The sequence below is a fragment of the Elgaria multicarinata genome, chromosome 16 (genome assembly GCF_023053635.1).
Source record: "Elgaria multicarinata webbii isolate HBS135686 ecotype San Diego chromosome 16, rElgMul1.1.pri, whole genome shotgun sequence".
Lineage (NCBI taxonomy): Eukaryota > Metazoa > Chordata > Lepidosauria > Squamata > Anguidae > Elgaria > Elgaria multicarinata.
The window spans coordinates 11,027,665-11,049,583 of NC_086186.1; the positions used below are offsets into that span (position 1 = coordinate 11,027,665).

The window sequence follows — 21,919 nt, forward strand, 5'->3', positions numbered from 1 at the left end:
AGGGCTGAAGAATTCCAATATACGTCAAGAGAAAAGAGCTTTCCAAATTGGGTCAATTGCTGGGCACCAGAAACGTCTCCCGTCTCTCCTCCCACCCAACAGCAGAAGGGAAGAAACGGTCTTACTCCACTGCTTTTGTGTAGACTTCAATGGCTTGGTCTTTATTTCCCTCCAACAGGTAGATTTTCCCCAGCATCACGTATGTCAGGTCATGTCGGTTGAGCTGCAGGGCGTTGTTCAGCTGGTCTTTGGCCTGAGCACAGCATAGAAAATAGGCTTAATGAAACTGGCAGCTTCACATGAAATCGACCCCCCCCCGAGCATTGGTTCATATGCTATGAGGGGCAAAAGACACCCCAACCCTTGTTCCACTGTCTTCCGGCACACTTCTGCAGCCAGTGGGCTACCACTAGAATTGAGATTCAGTTTCCTTTTTCAAAAAACCCTGCTTGCAGTTTTCACGGTTGCAGAAATGGAAAAACAGAAAGGCAGCGTGTTAGAAAAAGCTCAGGGAGCCCCCAGAAAAATAATAAGAAGTATAAACATATGAAGCAGCCTTATACACATTAGTCTATCCAACCCAGGGTTGTCTACGCCAGCCTTCCCCAACCCATGGACATTGTGACTGGGAATGATGGGTGTTGCAGTCCAACACATCCAGAAGGCACCAGGTTGGGGAGGGCTGGTCTACCCTAATGGACAGTTGCTCTCCAAGGACTCAGGCAGAGAAAGGTCATTCCCAAACTGGTTATCTATGCTCCTTTCCTCTGGAAATGCCGGGGACTGAGCCTGAGACCTGTGGCAGGTAAAATGTGTGCTACAGGCCCTCCCCGACTACCTGCTCCCACCTAGGACTAACTGCTCCCTCGCTTCCCCACCCTAGATGTGAAGCATCTACACCTTTGTGACAAGGGGAAGAGGGCAGCCATGCCAACGACATGTTACCCAGCTACTGCCCCTGCCTCCCCTCACCTTTGGACAACTACAGATGCCGCTTGACTTGTAAACATTGCTCGCCCGTTCATTCCTCAGTCCCTTCGGCTCGCCCATCTGAACTCTCCGGAGCATTTCCCAAGCCCTCTTGCCTCTGGGGGTTGTAACTGTTCCCTTCACTTACGAAATTCTTGCATGGAGCTTTCCCGCTGCCCCTTTCCAATCTCCTGCGGGATGTGAGTTAAAAGCGGAGTTCCTTTTCTGCCACCCTCCCGCCCTTCCTTGAATGCCCCAGGCAGGCCGGGCAGTGGACACGGCTCTGGAGCTGGAGCTGGAGCTGCATTCGCTTTGCCTTTCTCCCTCTTGTCCTCCTGGGTCGTTTCAGCCTGGACACACTCGGAGGCCAGCATTTGCCGTTTTACGGGGGACCCGCAGGATTGGATGCAGCCAAGGCTTTTACAGTTCATCATTCCACAAAATGCTTATCCCAGCACTGAGGCTGGAGGGCTGCTGAACTGCACAAAGGAACAGAACAGCTCCTCCCGGGCACATTGTTAATCCCCTCCAATGAGACACATCGATTCCAATGGCCTCTTTCCCCCCTCCGGGCCCAGCCGATGGGACAGGAATGAAAGGTTGCAGAGATTTCTCTTTTTTCCCCGGGCACATTAAAGGAGAGAGAGAGAGAGATGCTGACAAAGTGAAAGAATTATGCAGCACAGGGTATTCATTACTAAAAAGTGAGAATGCCAGCACACTCTATAGGCTTCATTATATTTTATAGGCCCACGTGACTCAATGCAAGGAATGCACACGGTGTATAGCGGCGGGGCGGGGAGTTACGCACACTTAATGGCACATTAAGACACCAGGCAAACCTTCTAATTAAAATCAAAGATCACGCCATGCAATTGCATGCGCTCCCCAAATGGTAGAGGGCCACTGGCACGGCTCACAAGGTTAGAACTGGAGCATTCCCCCTAATAAGGCTTCTGCTGCAGAGATGTGGAGCAAGCTCTGACCTGAGGGCTGCAATACGGCCCGAAGAATAAAAACAGAGGCGGCTTCGTCACTCATAAAAGGCCTTAAGTCCTAACGATGCGGGAGCCAGTCACGCGACACACAGGACCGGATGGTTCAACGCGATTATCAGAGAGTCTGCAGGCCATAGCTCAGCAGCAGATGGCGCGTCCTCTAGGTCTGAGGCTCCCTTTCACAGGGGAGCTTGAATTTACACGGTAACAAAAGCTGGAATCTGGCCTTCCAGTCAGAATCAAGTGCCCTCTTAGGGTTTGGGAGAATTTACGTTTGAATCGACAAGGTTATTTTACTGTACTATTCCTGGAGAGGTCTGGCATCCTCCTACGGGGCTCTTTTTCTACTCCTGCTTTCTGCTAGCAACATTCTAGTGAGAATGGCCTTGGCTATCAGTTGGGCATAACTTCTTATGACAGCAGGGGTTGTTTTAAGAAAACAATTCCAGCGGTTCAAAGCATTTGAAAATGAGGCTGGTTGCAAACCTGCCAGTCATGAAACAATCCTTTCAAATGCTGACAAAATCAACCCCCCGAAGCCCTCCTTTTATCAAGTTGCCTTCCGCACAAGTTATTTGCTACAAGCAGGACGTGTAGCATATTGTTTTGGGTCCATGGGCCCATGAAGGTTGGGGACTCCTGTCCCAGAGTCATTGAGGAGTCTCCTGTGTGCAACAAAACCTGCCAGAGAACTGTCCAGATTTACCTTGTTGAAATACTTCAGGTGCATGTAACAGACACCCAGGTTGTGACAAATCTCCTAGGTGTGAAAGAAACGGGAACAATTGTAAATTGCATGCAACACTTCAGGGGATGAGAACCTAACACTCAGTGTAACAAAATATTGGGTTTTGTGCCACAAAACCAAACTGCAAATGAACAAAATCAATGTGCTCAAAAACCAGGAATGATGCAATCTATGAAAAGATTTCACCACCCAATGGCCACCCTGTTTTCTCAGTCTGATACCAGATTATTCCCATCCAGAAGTAATAGTTCAAAATACCTTAAGAGTTGAGCTTAACAAATCTCTCTACTGCATCTCTTCACAAACTGCCAAATACTGTAACTTACTTCGCCTTCCAAGATCAATAATGAAAATTCAATAGATCATAATTCCTCTGCCAAAGATGCTATACAGAAAAAATGAATCTGGAAACTTGGCAATAAATAAATAAATTGCCAGGCACATTAGCTTTCTCTTGACAACTATCACTGGGATTTTGCATAAAATTCTGGCCTTGGTCTTGTGGTGATATATTAACTCATGCGTGCAGAAAATAAATACCAGCACCAATAGACATCTATATCCCGTAATAATACGAAATATATATTTAGTTATAGGGCATGTCAGTGTGCCAGTTCAACATCACAGGGATGCTTTCAGGGTTCTACCGAAGTTCTAAATAGCACAGCTGACCAACAATGGGTCAATACCAGAGAATAACCACCAAAATTTAGTCACTGAATGAATGAATGAATGAATGAATGGTTCTGGTTCTGTGCCTAACCTCTGAGGAGAGTATTCCTTCCAGATGTGGAAAGATTTATGGCTAACACCTTATGAGATATGCCTAGAAGTGTTTCCAAGCTTTTCAGCACAGCTGGCAAGAAACACCTAAAGAGATTACACACCAGAAAACCTGGCTGAATCACAGCATCAAGGTTACAGATACAGTATCTAAACCAAACCCCCCTGACACTCTGGGCTCCCCAAAAGATCAGATGAACCCTGTAACCCTTCAGCAGATGAATCTGCTCCTTAACTTTCTTGAGAAACAAGGAAATATACAAGCCATGATCAAACAAACTGTGGGTGATTTTTTCCCTGGAATTATCAAGTGGTACAAATGAGTCTTTTTCAACAGAACCCTGAAAACCCTGAAAATGTATTAATGGGAGAAGATCAGGCATTGTCGCTCAAAAGGTGGTTTGCCTAACTGTTCAAAAATACTGAAAATCTGTAGACAGACATAAGCTGTGGCCCTTTTGAACCTGACAAAGGACGGTCAGATGTATCTCCCTGTTTTGTCATTTCTGTGGTTCAGCTGGCTCAGTCTGATTCAACCATTAATGTTCAAAGAACAGGCTGCTTTCTTTCTGAAACGATCATCTTTCAGATCAATATTAAATTTAACACCACAGAATGAAAAGCAATACAACATTCATTGCTCTCTCCGTTACTGGTGATAGTTTAGCCACGTCATCCTGTATGTAAGATAATAATGATGACCCCGAAATTGAGTTTTATAACCTGGACAAAAATCCTATTACAGCACCCCCACAAAAAATATCATTTTTGGAGACCTTGGCAAAAAAAAGAAAAGAAAAAAAAAGGAAATGTTGGCACATCCAACTGAGAAGTCTCACTCATAGCTTTTGGAGAAAAGAAGACTATTAGGGTCTTTTCAGCTGCAACACCTCAACAGGGCAACGTTCTCCCCAAGAAGGCTCCTCACACAGAGGAGGGCCAGGATCTCTTCTCGATCCTCCCAGAGTGCAGGACACGGAATAACGGGCTCAAGTTAAAGGAAGCCAGATTCCGGCTGGACATCAGGAAAAACTTCCTGACTGTTAGAGCAGTGCGACGGTGGAATCAGCTACCTAGGGAGGTTGTGGGCTCTCCCACACTAGAGGCATTCAAGAGGCAGCTGGACAACCATCTGTCAGGGATGCTTTAGGGTGGATTCCTGCATTGAGCAGGGGGTTGGACTAGATGGCCTTGTAGGCCCCTTCCAACTCTGCTATTCTATGATTCTATGAGTTTGATGCACTTTTGGTGCTGGGCGAGGTGTTGTTTTATTTGCCCAAGCCTCTAAAGCTTTTAGATCTTTAAGTTTATATCAGGGTGGGCAACCTGCAGCCCTCGGGGTAATTTCAAAAGCGCTCTGCAAGCGATCAGTTCAGACCTCTGGGGAGAGCACTATGTTCTTTCCCCAGCAGACTGCGGGCAGGGAAGAAGAGAGAAGGAGGAGTGTCAGAGAGAAAGAGAGAGAGGGAGGGAGGGAGGTGGCCTCACCCACTTTTGGATCTGGCACCACCCAACACCACCATGCGATCCCCAAAAGCTTACCCCAGATAGATTCCTCACCCTCATTTATAGACTGCTGATTTAACATGGTCCGACACAGACGTGTTCTGGCTGTTTCGTCCACGTTTATTGTACCCAATTGCTATTGTTTTATTGCCTTTAAAACTTTATTTACCACTCTGAGAGCCCTTTAGCTGAAAAAAAGGGATAAGAAACGTCCCAAATAAATAAAGGGTTGTGCCTTGGCAGTGACGCCTTTCGGCATCTGTGAAAGTGACTAAGCCTTCTCGGGGCACGATCTTTTGCCTGCGGTGGGATTTACCACTCAACATGTGGCATTTGGTCCATGAGAGAGTACCTAGCCCCGTTTTGTTTTCTTGCTGAATATTAAAGCAGGCAGCCATCTGCGTGCACATCTGGCAGAGACGCAAGCCAGGGCTTCCTCCGTTTTGCCTCGGGAAAAGGTTGTATTTTCCTTCCAGCATCATTTCATCAGACAGCTAGAATCTGCAAAATAGGCTAGTGGCCGGAAAGCAACCGGGCTGCCGATGGAACGAAGGGCTGGGACACACCGTCACCTTCTCCTACACGTGAGCAGCCACAGCCTGCTGTTGGTCCCACTGTCTGCCCCACAACCACGTTGGCAAACATTTTTCCTCAATCAGGCTGTACCCCGATACAGGCAGCAGCGATTTCTGCTGTTGCAGTAGCACTTTCCCCAGTTACCACGGCCACAGGCTGCATCGGTGTAGAGCCAGATCCATATTAAAGTTCCTCTATGCGAGTTGCACGCGGCCGCTGCTCACATCCAGAGGGAAATGACTGCAAAATGGGCCCTATGTCACCCAGTGATCTACACGCATCGAATTCTAGTCAACTAGTCCATTTAGAAGGAGGAAAGGCAAACCTCGTGCGTACCCAGTCCTTCTGGTTGTGCTGAGCTGCGTCATTGTACACTTCAATGGCCGCTTTGTGTTTCCCCAGGAGAAACCTGCAACAAAATTTCACAGCTTATTTTTCACAGCCGTTGCTGATGGGCGATACGCTCATCAGCCAGGGGCATCAAAGAGAGTTCTATAGATGCCTACTGGGTCTAGAGTCAAATGGAATAACCGAGATCTCCCCAAAGAGCCTCCCATCTAATGTACTGGGAATGGATCGCATGTCCCAGTACCTGCTCTTGGTTGGTCGAAAAGCCTTATTGTAGGTTGGATACTGGATATTTTTCACTTTAAATACATAAATAAATGAAACGCTGTCCATCCAGAGCCTTTCGGGATTGGAAAGGTTAAAGTAATTCAGAGTGCAATTCTATGCATGTTTAGGCGGGGGAGTCCTAAAACTCCCAGTATAGCCTAGAGAATGCTGGGAGTTGTAGGACTTCCCGCCCCTCCCCCCATCTAAACATGCATAGAGTTGTGCCCTCAGGGGCTCTTAGTTTCAAACTGTACAGCATGCATTGTCCCAAGAGCTCCAGATCTGATGGATGTTATTTATCCTCTGGTGGTGGTGGCCTCTTGCTTAGATGGCTACAAACGTGGATTAAACAAATTCACAGGATTGACTGGTCTATCAATGCCTGTCTGGCGCCTCCATACTCAAAGGCAGCATTGGGATGGGGGAATCACAGCAGTGGAACTGTGGCCTTTATGGAATATTTTTGGGCATTCTTGAGGCATGTGGTGGGCCACTGAGGGAAAGAGGTTGCCGGAATATCTCTTTCTTTATTTATTTTAAATATTTCTCTACCGCTCCCTATCCGAGGATTTCGGAGAAGTGAACAAAGGAGGTAAAAGAATGAAAACAGAATAAAAACATCATTCAAAATACATTTTAAAAGAACAGGTGCAGATTAAACCACGGCTAGTCATCCCGGGAAACCTTCTTGGAACAATCATGTTTTCAGGAGGTGCCAAAAACAATACAGCGTTGGCGCCTGCCCGACCTCCAACGGCAGGGAGTTCCATAAGAAGGGGGCCACCACACTGAAGGCTCTTCTCCCGGTGGACTCCAATTGGGCCATAGGTCCACGTGGGACCACCAGGAGCATGCCCGCAGATGACCCCAGTGGCTGGGTAGGTTGGTGAGGGAGAAGGCAGAGCTCTCTCAGGCATCCTGGTCCCAAGTTGTTTAGGGCTTTGTACACTAGTACTAGAACCTTCAACCTGGCCCAGTAGCCAACAGGCAGCCAGTGGAGCTTCGGTCAGATCTAGCTAGGCTTTTCTTGTGTACTTACAGCGGTGGCCAAAATTGTGGACACTTTTTGAAATATTCATGTTTTGCAACTTTGCATGCTTGAACAAAAGGTTACGTTTCACGAAATTCAAATGTTTATATATTAATTGAAAGACCTGGTTCACGTAATACAACAATCCTGCTTCTTTTCCTGGGTGTCCAATCAACTCTTTTCTTTGGTGCTGTTGCTCGGTTTATGATGTACATCTGTACACTTTTAATTTGAGGAATACTTCAAATATTCACACAATCTCCAATTGCGCTTCAGTTACAGAACAAACAGCAAAACTGACTTTCCCCAACTTGAAACATGACGTATCGCAGCTACTGCCGTGTGATTGGTCCCCAGAACAAGGACTGTGATTGGCCAGTAGGGTTTGCAATTCCAATCCGCTTCTTCACCCAATCACATCTGTTTGCTTTTAGACTAAAGTAAGCATAACTTTTTTTGTACTGCAGATATTTGCATTGGCTTTTGTATTGAATTCAGCATTAAATTCTCTTTCAATTGATATATAAACATTTGAATTTCGTGAAACAGAACATTTTCTATAAGCATGCAAAGTTGCAAAACAGGAAAATTTCAAAAAGTGTCCTCAATTTTGGCCAACACTGTAAGCAGGTAAAGTTAAATTGTGCAAATATGGAGGCTAATGAAACTGGAACAGTCTTCGGGAACCTCACCACCCTAATGGGACATCTCCAATCTGAAGAATAAAACGGCACCTACAGCGATCGGGCCACCTGCTTGAGGTTGTCTGCACTCCGAGGCTTCAGAATAGCACAAGTCTGGAAAAGCTCAAGTGATTCATGAATCTTCCCTTCCAAGCGGAATATCAAAGCTGAAAAGCAACAGTGCCACAAGCATATTAATCAAGGGGGGACTTTTAAGGAAGTGAGTCATATCCTGGGCAATGCCTGAATGTATGAAAGGACATGAGAACAGGGACCCAACCAACCAACCCCACCCACCAGCTGTCCCGTGGAATCAGACTTTTGGAGAAGCAGGTCAAAGTAGTGAAGGGCTGGCAGTGCGAGGCTTGAGACAATGGTGCCATTTGCACTACTGTTCCCCCTTGAGGTTGCTTGGAGTTCTTGAGAAACATGTTAGTTAAGTTTGCAGCTTGTCAGCCATAGGGGGGAGAATGTGCTTGTAGCTTACCTTGAACATAAACTGCATATTCACACATCCCTTGGGTCTCCTGAAGTTGTTCTTTTATAGCAATCTGACCAACAAAGTAAAAAGGCAATGCTTTAATAACGAGATTTTCTATTTTAGACAAGAGGCAGGATTTCATTAACAGGCCAACAGTGGTGTCCTTTAATAAAACGGCCTCAACATTCAGCTGATATTTGTTAAGGAAAGCTACAGCTACTACAGCAAAAAGATCACGCCCATTCTTTCCAATGGCTTCTGGAAACCATTGCCTCTCATGTTGGTAAACTGTTTCTCCTGGAAAAAGAGTCTCTTGAACTCAAATTATCCAAGAGCTCTTTGACGCCTCTAACACTGGCATGCCTCTCTTTCATTTAATGGCACGATAAAAGCCTTTGGGATTAAAACATTAACGTTAAAGCCTATGAAGAAGTGACATTAGAGCAAATGGAAATACTTTCCACCCAAGTACTTGTGGAACAGATAACTGCTACTGAAGTATTGAAAAATTAAGCACATGCCCAGATGACCCGCAGAGGTGCACACTCTTCTTTACACAGCACCAACATTAAATTATCTTCTTTTTTAGAAAAACACAAACCAAGTCTCTAAAAGGATCTTGTTTTCAGTGCAAAGACTAAAGTGTGCCTCTAGGGCCACTCAGGAAGATTCTTAATTTTTTTTCTCCTGTTTTTAATTGTAATTCAGTCCTACTAGATTCTAGCCAAAACAGTCGTTTTTCTGAAACCAGAAATGACGGAACATCCATGCTGCTGCAGTACCATTAAGATTGGATGTTTCCAGAGTAATATTTTTTATTTAGATTTCTCTTTTTCCTGTCCTAAGAGACAGTACTAACATTCAAAGCCCTAAATGGCTTGGGGCCAGGTTATTTGAAGGAATGCCTCCTCCCATATGTACCTGCCCGGATCCTAAGGTCATCGACACGGGCCCTTCTCTGTGAACCTCTGCCAAAGGAAGTGGGACAGGTGGCTACTAGGAGGAGGGCTTTCTCTGCTGTGGCACCCCAGCTGTGGAATGAGCTCCCCAGAGAGGTTCGCCTGGCGCCTACACTGTATTTCTTCCATCTCCAGCTGAAGACCTTTTTATTTTCTCAGTATTTTAACACCTAATTTAAACTTTTTTGTTTTAATTCTGTACTTTAACCTATATCAATTTCTGCGGTGTGGTTTTATCCTGGTTGTGCTTTTTATATTGTATTTTGCATTTGTGTTTTTAGGTTGCTGGTTGTTTTATTATGCTCTTCGTGGTTTTAATTTTTGTGAACCGCCCAGAGAGCTTCGGCTGTTGGGCGGTATAGAAATGTAATAAATAAATGAATAAATGAATAAAACACTATGAGTGGAGCTCACTTTAGACTCACAACATTCCTGCGAAGTAGGTTAGACCGGGTAGGAATTCCCAGAATCCTTCAGCCAGCATTATTTATTTTATTTATTTATTACATTTTTATACCGCCCAATAGCTGAAGCTCTCTGGGCGGTTCACAAAAATTAAAACCACAATAAAACACCTAACAGGTTAAAAACACAATTACGAAATACAGTATAAAAAGCGCAACCAGGATAAAACCACACAGCAAAATTGATATAAGATTAAAATACAGAGTAAAAACAGTAACATTTAAATTTAAGTTAAAATTAAGTGTTAAAATACTGAGAGAATAAAAAGGTCTTCAGCTGGCGACGAAAGGAGTACAGTGTAGGCGCCAGGCGGACCTCTCTGGGGAGCTCATTCCACAACCGGGGTGCCACAGCGGAGAAAGCCCTCCTCCTAGTAGCCACCTGCCTCACTTCCTTTGGCAGGGGCTCACGGAGAAGGGCCCCTGTAGATGATCTTAAGGTCCAGGCAGGTACATATGGGAGGAGGCATTCCTTCAAATAACCTGGCCCCAAACCGTTTAGGGCTTTAAATGTCAATACCAGCACTTTGAATCGGGCCCGGACCTGGACTGGCAGCCAATAAAGCTGGAAAAGGACTGGCGTAATGTGATCTCACCGGCCAGTCCGTTACTATACGGGCTGCCCTATTTTGTACCAGCTGAAGCTTCCGGACCATTACTGGCCTAAGGAATGAATGCATGTTACCAATCTCTTTTAATTACATCAGACATCACTCCAGCAAGTAAAAGGAAGGGGCACCTCATGAAATGTAGGACTGGATATCCACTGTGGTAGAAAAGGAAAGCTATTGCCCATCTCCCCATCTCCTTCTGACTCATACATGCACACACCAGGGTCACTTCTCAGTAGAGAAGTTGCAAAGTCAGAAAAGGCATTCGGCAAGGGAACTCCACCACTGTTAAAATGTTTTGCTCTTTGGATGATGTAGGAAATGGTATATTCCCGGAAGCAAACCCACCACCCACATATCCGAAAGCATCTCTCTTTGTTTTTGCGGGTGAAGGAACAATAAAGCTGAGGCTGCAATTTCGTCAGAATCAGCAGAATGAGAAAGTAAAAGTAATGACTGGCTGCATTCATGGGGCTGAGAAGTCAGGGCTGAGGAGAGGATGCGTGATAAGGTGAGCATGCTGCTATGTTTGAAATGAACAAAAAGAGCACCAGACCGGGAAGAAGAGCCTTTAGAAGAACCCAGAGCATGTAACGAAGGCTCAGTTCACACATCACATTTCCCAAACTCCAAACTGCCGCTCTGCACCTGCTCTCTTCTCCATCTCCCCTCCACCTTGGGGTGTTCTCTACTCCCTTCCCATTCCTCACCATTATGCCCAAATTGGAACCAGCAATAACTAGGATTGTCCCAAACCCATGGACTGTAAACCCACTTCAAATCATGGTTTGGAGCCAATCCTGGTTAGGATTAACCATAGTTAGCTCTGATTTGGGCTGAACTGCAAATTATGGCTATAACAAGCTAGGGAAGGGAGGGGGGATTTGAACGAGAGGGAGGGAAGGGGAGTCCACGGCGTGTTCCCGATCTCTAAACATTGGGGAGGCAGCTGGACAGCCGTCTGTCAGGGATGCTTTAGGGTGGATTCCTGCACTGAGCAGGGGGTTGGACTCGATGGCCTTATAGGCCCCTTTCAACTCTGCTATTCTATGATTCTATGACATTTCAAACAGACCCAAGAAGAATTGAACTCCATCTCCAAAGCAAGGCACCTGGGTCCTCTTCCTCCCTGAGTTAGGTTTTTAAGGATATAAAAAGTCCGTAGTAAAGGTGTATCTCACTCCTACCTTACACGAATCATAGTCTTTACGGATGTAGTACAGGTGGATCAGCCAGTTCCTTTTCTCTAGAATGGGAAGTTCTGGCACTGTGCAAAAGGTTAGCAGAACAAATATTCAGAAACTGAGCAAATTTATTCCTTTTAGACCCAGCCCCTATGGTTCACCCAGAGAGAAGCTGCGCCTGGAATCAGGGCCTATGGCTGATTGCATGGGGCAATGCCCCATCTTCTTGCTCCAATATAGGCAGAGGAACGTAGGAAGCTGCCTTACACTGAGTCAGACGATTGGTCCAACTAGCCCAGTACTGTTGTCGCTCTCCTTGGTTTCAGGCTGGAGTTTTTCCTGCCCTACTTGGAGTTGCTCAGGGTCGAACCTGGGACCTTCTGCATGCAAAGTAGATGTTCCACCACAGCAGCAAGAAAAAAGAGGAGGGGTAATTATCATACTTTTAAAAGGAGACTTTGTTGTAGATCCACGGATGCTGGGAACATAAAAGAAGGGATGCCCACCAGCAGCGCTGTTCATTTATTAAAACGTTTATATCCCAGCTTTCCGTCCTATTTCTGAGTCGCCAGAGGCAGCCAGAATAAACAATGTTGAAAACAATCACACAGTATTAAAAAGGAAAGACAAGGTAAGTGGAAAAGACTATGTGTTTGCAAGCCAAAGAATAACAATTCAGCAATCTGACAGGCCCTAGGCTTGCCAGAACAAATAGGTTTTCAGCCTGGCTGACTTAGGTGCTGGCACAAAGAAGACCCTTCGCTATCCTTCCTTCCATCAACACTTGTGACGGTAGCCGGTCATGAAGGAAGACTTCTCCGGATGATCTGAGTGGATGAGCAAGATCATGTGGGAGGAGCTGTTCTTTTAAATATCTAGTCCGTAACTCACTACCCCAAGATGTAGCGATGGCCACCAATTTGGATGGCTTTAAAAGGGGGTTGGATAAATTCCTGGAGGTGAAGGCTATCAGTGGCTACTAGCCCTGATAATTGTGTGATATCGCCAGTATTCGAGGCAGTAAGCCTCTGTGCACCAGTTGCTGGGGAATATGGGTGGGAGGGTGCTGTTGGACCATGTCCTGCTTTGCTGGTCCTTGGCCGATGGCTGCTTGGCCACTGTGTGAACAGAGTGCTGGGCTAGATGGACCCGTGGTCTGATCCAGCAGGGCTCTTCTGATGTTCTGATGTTCTTAACCAGCACTTTGATTTGGGTCCAGAAACAGGCCAGATTTCACTCTTTTTGTGAGATTCCCTGTGGCGCCTGGCTGACTATTATTGCTAGGTGGACTTTCGGACTGAGCCAGCATGGCAGATCTTATCCACCGAACGCATCGTAATAGCAGAAAAATCAATGTAAAGCTCTAAAGAAGTACTAGGTTACAATGCAGTCAATCGTGAGGAGCCCCCAGCAATAAATTCTGGCCAGGGTGTTGTTCTTCCTGACAATCTTTACGCTGGAATTAAAGTTTTAAGAACACGCCGCTGCTCACATCATACAGACATGACTGGAAGTGCATCAAATTCATTTCTGCAGCTGAAATGATGGCAACTCAAATGTAACCATAGCAACCGATAGAGAAATCTAATATTTGTAAGCCAATATTAGGAGAGAAAAGCCTTGCAGAAAACAAAGGCAAAAGATTGCTGAGGCAGCAAGCGCAGAGGGGATGGAGAAGTTGGAATGTGGCAAATATTTCAGGGCAGCAGGAAATGCAAATTTCCTCCCTCTTGAATAAGGGAAGCCCAATTCAAGTCATGCAAAGCCCTTTCCCAGCTTTCCCCTACCCAAATTCGGGCTCACGCATTGCCCTGTAACACCTGGAGAAATGTATCAATTTTGGGATAGAAATGCACCCATTTTTAGACTTTCTGGGTCTGTATATTATACAGGCTGTCTGTGTCTGTATAATTATACCCATGCGCATTGTCAAATTCCTTTTCGGCACTGTTCTTTGGGATCTTGTGTCATTTCTTCTATGGATCACAAACATAACTCACATTGGCAATCCTATGCATGTCTACTCAGAAGTAAGGCCCACTTAGTTCAATGGCTCTTATTCCCAGGTAAGTATGATAGGATCGCAGACCCATTTACTCACATCTGTTCTGGGACCTGAAAATCATAGTAGCTGTGTTGGCTCCTGTAGTCCCTGAGATCTGAATGGCCCTGATTAGCACGGCAATTATGCTCCCCTATGCTGCCAGAACCTGTCAGCTCTTCCTGTTTGTGCAGAGGAAATGCCAGCAGGGACTAAGGAACTCTGGGCTTGTAGTTCTTGAGAGAACATGTCACCTAGGGGGGCACCCTTCTCTCTGTCTCACAAATTACAAGTCCTAGGGCCTTTTGTACAAGAGTTGTTGCACAACCACTTTCTCTCAGAGAGTATGAGCCAGAAGCGCATTGTTGGGGGTGTTGCTTTGCTCTCTTCTAATACAGCTTCAGGTTGGCTCTAGTAAATTTCATGAGATCTGGATACACTGGATATACAGTGGTGGCCAAAATTGTGGACACTTTTTGAAATTTTCCTGTTTTGCAACTTTGCATGCTTATAGAAAATGTTCTGTTTCACAAAATTCAAATGTTTGCACATCAATTGAAAGAGGATTTAATGCTGAATTCAATACAAAAAACCAGAATGCAAATATCTGCAGTACAAAAAAAGTTATGCTTACTTTAGTTATGCTTACAAAAAACAAACACAGGTGTGATTGGGTGAAGAAGCGGATTGGAATTGCAAACCCTACTGGCCAATCACAGTCCTTGTTCTGGGGACCAATCACATGGCAGTAGCTGCGATACATCATGTTTCAAGTTGGGGAAAGTCAGTTTTGCTGTTTGTTCTGTAACTGAAGCGCAATTGGAGATTGTGTGAATATTTGAAGTATTTCTCAAATTAAAAGTGTACGTACGTACGTCATGATTGGACACCCAGGTTTTTTCCAGCCCCAGCGTAGAAATGGAGGGAAGGATTGACCTCCGGTTAAAAACATCCCGGGGTGCACTGGCCTTTCACATCGTCCCCAAAATGACACAGGAGCTGGCAAGATGGACTGGGGAGGCTATGCAGAACTCAGCGAAGCCGTCCCTTCGTCGGTCGCCAGAAATTGTTGCCCTCAAAGGGGTGAAAGGCTCGCTACCCCGACACGTTAGTAGCCAATCAAACACACGAGGCTGGAGAATGCTCTTAATCCATTTACTTCTGATACTACAGTATGGGGGTGCTCTCTGGTTCTACAAAATGGAGGCACCCAGAACAAAGGAATCTTACTATATATATATATATATATATATATATATATATATATGCTCTGATTACACAGGGGGTGTTACTTTCTTTCTAACCTCTTGATTGGGCAGGACGGGGTTAGCAAGACAAGTTACATTCAATTTGCAAGTTAAGATGCACAATCTCAATGAGTCATAGGTTACATTCAAAGCTCCATTGGCTGAAAGTTTTCCTCTCTGTCTGCTAGCACATGATGTCCACCATTAAGGAATGCAAATGTGGCCTGTAGCCACCTGTAGCCACCTTTTGGCAAAGAAGCCATCTTTAACCCTTGGAACATTACATTCTTAGGCAAGATGAAATCTCTCCCTGCCTCTATCAAAAAAATTCAAAAAACTGTCCACAATTTTGGCCACTTCTGTAAGTTAGAAATGTCTGCATCAGCATCCTCAATCACAATCAACAATTTAGCCTCATTTCTCCCCTTACGGTAATCATTCCCAAACCATGAGCGATCTTTGAACCACTATTTGATACCACTATTTATTTATTCTTTTTGTAAGCCGCTTCAGGATTCATTCAAATGATAAAACACTGCTAATAGATAATAGATTAATAAGATGTACTTATTTATCTCTCTTCCCCATCCCACTCACCCACCCCTCCAATTTCTGGGCCCTTGGGAAAGTCCAGCAAATGAATTGGTAGAATATGTCAGGGAAAGTACTGACAACTCCAGTCTTTAGTCACTGCAGGTCCAAACAGGGAATATTTGCTTCCCTAATTCTGCTACTAAAGAAGGCAATTCCAGATGCAAGAGTCTTTCTTTCTCGCTTTGCCTTGTTTAGGGCAAAGCTGTGGGAAAATAAATTTGTGGCCATTTCTGTTTTGTTGCAGCTTTAGAAATACCCAGCCCGGTGGGGTTTATCATTCCTCTTTAAAAGAAGCAGGGGGAATAGTGGCAAAAAAATCCTAAACAAATCACAGCAGCAGAAGACCAAAGAGGAAGGTGCTTGGCACAGAATCAAGACACAGCACTAGCGTAAATTTATCTTAGACCCAGAGCTGACTGCCATGATTTCCCCTCAGCAAGGAGCAGAGGAGGATTAGAACACATGCACAAGCCCTAGAAGGTCTTCTCCATTACTTCACCCTAGCCACAAGGTGAAATGGCTTTTACAAAAGACTCTATTTTCACGTAGAATGGCAAACATTAGATCATAGCCACAGCAGGACTAGTGAAGGGTTTGTTTTAAGATGTTGTATTAAAGAACACCCCGCTTTCCCAAAAAATATTGGCTGTGATCTACATAGATCCACTATCATAAAGGGCACGAATAATCACAGACTGTCTAAACGGAGGTGTTTTACTGCACTCCGCACACAGTCCAAAGAGATGCAGGTTACAGCCACATCTCTTTGCATAGGCACACAGCACAAAGCTTTGAAATCTCTGCTCCTGAATCCAGAGCCATTGTCTCATTGCTTAGGGCTTCTTTCCCCCTTTGCTCACTTCTGCAAACAGCCCACTGGAAGCAACTTTAAATCAAACAATAAACCTGTATGGCTCACAGTTATTTACAGTCAACTGGGTTTAATAAAACCCATCATATACAATTCCAATGCTCGCAACAAAGCAGTAATTCATCTCGCTAGCCTGTATTAATAGTCCCCATACACAGGGAAGGAAAAAAACTGGACTGAAACTGCAAAAATAAGAACAGCGGATTTAAACAAAAAGCTCCCATTCCTGACTCTCTATCTCCCCTTAGTGGAAAATGGGCAGTATTGCAAGATTCACTCACCCTACTCCTTGTTTCTAGAATATTTTTTAAAAAAAATTGAAAGGAAATATGTGAAATAAGGTTGGTTTTCTGTTGAAATTATATATAGTTTGCCTAACAAAGCGTTTTCTTGGTGGTTGATGCCAGCAGAGCAGGTTGGGACTGAGCAAGTTGCAAGCTGTTGCTGGTTTCCAGTCGTCCCTGACCGGTCCCTAAGATACGGCTGACAATATCTGGTTGTTTCTTTATAGCTACACATTGTGGAAACCGAGATGCTGCTTGCAGAGGTAGGGGAAATCTCAGCGTGATGACATCACATCACATGCTTTTCTTTACTGCTGCGGGAGCTGCTTTTGGAGGCAGCTGATATGTGACCCTCCACACTGCTTAATCCTGCCCTGTGGTGCTCTGATTGAAAACAGGAGATATTTCACACACACACACACACACACACACACACACACACACACGAGTGTGTGTCTCTGTGTGTGCGTGTGCACATACACACCACAAAACAAAATATATTGGTTACATCGCATCCTACATTTATAGGGGGTTATATAGTATGCCCAGCTAAAAGATGCCACATCCTGTTAGAATCTAAGCTCCCCACACAGCTATTCATGTCTACTCAGCAACAACAGCTGGTGTAGTTTTCTCTTAGCAGCAGCTATAGAGGAATCACATATTTGGGGAGCATCCTGAACATTAAGGCCATTTTGTTAGCATGGGTGGGAGACAGAGACCTGTCGTGAAACGCAAATGTCTTTCACCATAAGAGGGTCACGAGGCTGCAAATAGGGCATCACAAGGAGCTAAAATAAGGCAAACAAGATCAAGGGGACAAAAGAGTCAAATTAAGGAAATACAGTGTTCAGTTATCTTTCTCTCTCTCTTTGGGCCCATTCAGAAGACACCTTAAACCATGTCTTTAACCATAGTGGTTAAGCCAGATAGCCAGGCTGTGTTCAGAAGACACCTTAAACCATGTCTTTGACCATGGTGAATAAGGCTTTTTGCTTTATTCACCATAGTTAAAGCCATGGTTTAAGGTGTCTTCTGAACACAGCCCGGCTTTCTGGCTCAACCACCATGGGTAAAGACATGGTTTAAGGTGTCTTCTGAACAGGGCCTTTCTCTATCTAAATTCCTTGACTCGCTCGGAGCTAAGGAAGGCATGTATGGAATGATGCCTCCAGACTATGCCTTCGGCATACCTGGATGAGAGGTATACAAATGTTCCGACATTTCATATGAGGCTCCACAAATTGCGAACTGTATGCCAGTCTTAGGGAAAGATTTCTTGAACCTTTGCAGGGAGGAATGTCTCACAGAACTTTGGCTGAGCAGAACCCACAGCCTGAATGATGCAATGATCCAGCCCAACTTAGAATTCCATTTGTTTTTAATGGGAGTAAGTTTACATCTGCTTAATTTTTCCACCGTTGGGCCTTTTGGTGCTATATGGCATGTGTAAATCTCATGTGGTATAAATTATTGGCTGTGGGAGGCACTGCTAAATCTAGCACTGGAAATGTAGCTGCACTCCTGACAAACGTAGTATTCCTCATGAATAATATCTACCATTTTTGCATTCACCCAGTGGGAAATTCAATCTAGCCTCAACATTAGTCCATCAAAGGAAATTTACAATATTCTATTGTTCTGTGTTTATTTCAGTAACAAATGACGAATTCCATTTAGCGTTCCACTGCTCTGCAATAAAAAGCCTATGATAAATCTGGCCAAAAGCCTAGGTTGAACACAAGATCAAATGAGTCAGGAGGTATTTTTTTTCCATAAACCTATCAACCGCAGCATGATCAACCAGAGGCACCAAACTTTCCATTTGCAAATAGTAAGTTTGGGGTGCTTTTACAAAGGGAAAAGAAAAAAGAAATTGGAGTCATATTCTATGTAACCAGTCGCATACACAGAGAGAAAAATGCTATGATACTGTAAGTTACTATAAAATGACTGGATTGGACTGGAATGCTTAGGAAGAGGAAATTGGAAAGACTGGAGCTAGTTGTTTTTAATTCAAAACCAGAGAAGCATTTTACAAAATATCGTTCTAATTTAACATGAAGCAGTAGGATTTTGCTCGTGATAGCAAGCTGGTATTAACCCTGTACTGCTGCAAGAACCTTTTGTTCAATAGTGTTTGATTCTGGGGGGAGAGATGTGGGGGATGGGGGAGAGAAAATATGAGATATGTTACTGATTGTGAGGCAATTGCACTGGTTTTCAGATGAAGTCTTCCCCGCTTCCCTGTGAGGTATAAATGAAGATTTATTCTGCTAATGCATTGGTCTCTGAATAGTAGCTGGCATACAGCAAAGGCTCCAGAGAGTTTACTTCCAGGCAGCGCCTTTAATTCAGAAGTGATTCCAACATTCAAGATCATTTGTACAGCATAAAATTAGCTCATCATTTCCTTTTGGAAATCAAGTGGTTTCTAAAGACACCTTTTAGATATATCAGAAGAGACAGCTCAGGATATCCAACATCCTGTCCATTTCCCCTTCTGTAATTGGAGATTTATCATTTCCAATATTATTGTAATGTACTGTTGCATTGATATATTTATTTATTGTAGATACCTTGTTCATTTCTTTGAGGGATGTCTTATGAATAAGTTCAGAGGTCAGGATTATTATAAGTGGGAGCAAGCAAGCATACTGACCTCCACCTGGCTGCAGCTGGAGTGATCAGTCAGCCAAACCCAACAGGCTCACTTGCTCCCGTTTCTCTCACAACAACCCAGGGTTTCAAAAACAGTGTGAAACGTGGGACACTAGACTCCCTTAACACTGTTGGGGCATTGCACTGGAAATGGAATTTAAACAGTGGTTCCACAGAAAAAAAAATCAATATAATACTCTATTATCCAACAATGTTCTGCCCCATGTCCAAGATCCTTTAAAAATAAATAAAAATTAGTCACAAATCAGTCTCATTTAGCAAAGGCCCTTTCCAATGTCCATTAAAAGTTTCTTGCTTGAGGGTAACACCGTTTTATGCTTCCTGTTGATCAAATCTGGGGAATGAGTGATGAACTGCACTTTGTCAGTTTCAGTTCCTGGAAGGGAATGTGGGGGAAACTTTAATAACAGATTCCACGCAATATTTTTACTTGGAACTTCTTCTCTCAAGACAGTATTCTGTAGGGTACAGCCTGTAGCTGACTGAAGTACAGTATGGCTATTTGAACTTCAACATAGCTTAAAGAAAGTAAGAACTGGCTCCAAGCATTAGTCAGAAGCTTTACTGAAGTTGGTTCCATTTAAATTCTAGGCCACAAATGCCAAGTATTGGCATATGAGAGCAAGCTGGGTAGTAAGTTTTGTGAATTTTCTCACAAAGCTGATAAACTGTACTGGCTACCCCATTTTCCACTGTCCCAGCTAGGCTGCACACATTTGCAAAGGCAGGATCAGCCTTTCCACACCATCTGGTTTAAATTATTTAAAAGCGAGGAAGTTTATTCTCAACTCTGAAATGCCTGTGTATTATTCAAAGGGGGAATTCCAGAAAGAGGGTTTAAGCTCTTTTCTTCTATGCTTGCTTAGAAATATGAATGAACAGACCACGAGTGAGGGCTTCAGAATAACTCTTCGAGAAGAAACTGACACAGTTCACTTTTGCTCATGTGATACGTCAACAAAGGTGTGACACAGTCAGCATTCAGAGAATCAAACTCTGTGTCTCAGTAAACCCACCTAAAGGTGAGCATCAGCAGAGGTCATTATGTTTTTCAGCAGCATCTTTAATATATTGGATGAAAGAATGGATAACACAGTTTTCAAAGCTGTGAATAATGCAAAACTTTTAGAAGGAATGCAAGAACTTTAGCAGAGAAGGGGAGTGGGGGAATCCAGATGTCCTCAAAACTGAGCTAATAATAATAAAGTTAAACTCCAAGAACAAACATGAAGAACCATATGCAGGACATATCAAACCACACACACAAAACTGGAAATTATTAGTTAGGCAGTACTTTGCTGAGAAGAATTCAGAGATCACAGTGGATTAAAAAAAGGAATCGCTACTCCTTTATCCAAGTGATATGCTGATCAACATATGAGAGCTTATGCAGCTCCCACTTCGTGGATAATGTATGAATATGTTTCCATGCACAGAATCATCAGCCTGGTTCAGACACTCAATTTTTAGCTTGCTAAAACATAGTTTAGGAGCGATGTTTAAGAGTACCATATTTCTTCGATTCTAAGACGCCATCGATTGTAAGATGCACACTTATTTCAGTACCACCAACAGAAAAGCTTTGATTCTAAGAAATAATAAACGCACCTGCAATTCTAAGACGCACCCAGTTTTTAGAGATGTTTATATGGGGGGAAAATGCATCTTAGAATCAAAGAAATACAATAACAAGACTGGGTGCTCCATTTTCAACCCACCCTCCCTTCACCCCCTTCCTTCTTCAGTGTGAACATCCTGGTTTAAGTAAATAACTGTTAGCAATTATGTCTGAATTGGGGAAACTGTGGTTTAAACTCAGTTTAGTAACCATGACCTTGAACCAACTCTCCCATTTTGAGCTATTTAACCGGGGCTTATTAAAAAGGATTGTTTATCATTATGTCCAAATGTGGCCACTAGGTCCCAATGTGGTAGCTGACGTACTATAGTAACATGCAATTCAGCCGAGTAGTCAGCTGTAAGTCTCCTGTGTTAGAAACTGCTTTACCCATGAAATAATGATATATGTATAAAGTAAAACAAACCTCTTCCTGCCTGGGGTTTTGGGAGTTCTGTGGTTGCCAGCATAGATGCAGCCTGAAATAATACCAAAAATAAAAGCAGAAAAGACATGTTAGAATTAATAAAGTGTTGCTCTATTCCCTTTCAATGAATGGTAGTCAGAGAAGAAACAAAAATAATCCAGACTTGTTCATACACTAGTAATTTTGGCCTCTAACAGTACAATCCTATGCATGTTTAGACAGGGGGGGGGGAAATCCTGCAACTCCCAGTCTCTCTTCAACCAGCCATGGCTGGGGCATGTTGGGAAGTATAGGTTCCCCACCCCTTCTAAACATGCACAGGATTGCACCCTAAAGGCTTGATTAGTCCAGACAAGAACATAAGAAGAGCCCTGCTGGATCAGACCAAGGATTCATCTAGTCCAGCATTCTGTTCACACAGTGGTCAGCCAGCTGTCAACCAGGAATCCACAAGCAGGGCACAGTGAAACAGCACCCTCCCACCCATGTTCCCCAGTAACAGGTGTATATAGGCATTCTGCCTCTTATACTGGAGGTAGCATAGAGGC

General features: G+C 44.0%; 1 protein-coding gene across 2 annotated transcripts in view; it reads right to left on the minus strand.

Annotated features, from left to right (window-relative positions):
* The window catches only part of BBS4 (Bardet-Biedl syndrome 4), a 43,183-nt gene that overhangs the window by 11,901 nt on the left and 9,363 nt on the right, over window positions 1-21,919 (minus strand). Inside the window, exons 2-8 of one of the 2 annotated variants that reach the window (XM_063142345.1) lie at window positions 21,372-21,423; window positions 11,611-11,690; window positions 8,396-8,459; window positions 7,964-8,075; window positions 5,917-5,989; window positions 2,674-2,727; window positions 126-253 (exon numbers count right to left, since the gene is read on the minus strand). In XM_063142345.1, the coding sequence (XP_062998415.1) occupies window positions 126-253; window positions 2,674-2,727; window positions 5,917-5,989; window positions 7,964-8,075; window positions 8,396-8,459; window positions 11,611-11,690; window positions 21,372-21,423 (563 nt within the window). Of the gene's footprint in view, window positions 1-125; window positions 254-2,673; window positions 2,728-5,916; window positions 5,990-7,963; window positions 8,076-8,395; window positions 8,465-11,610; window positions 11,691-21,371; window positions 21,424-21,919 lie in introns of those variants that run through there. The other variant, XM_063142346.1, reaches the window with a different exon arrangement.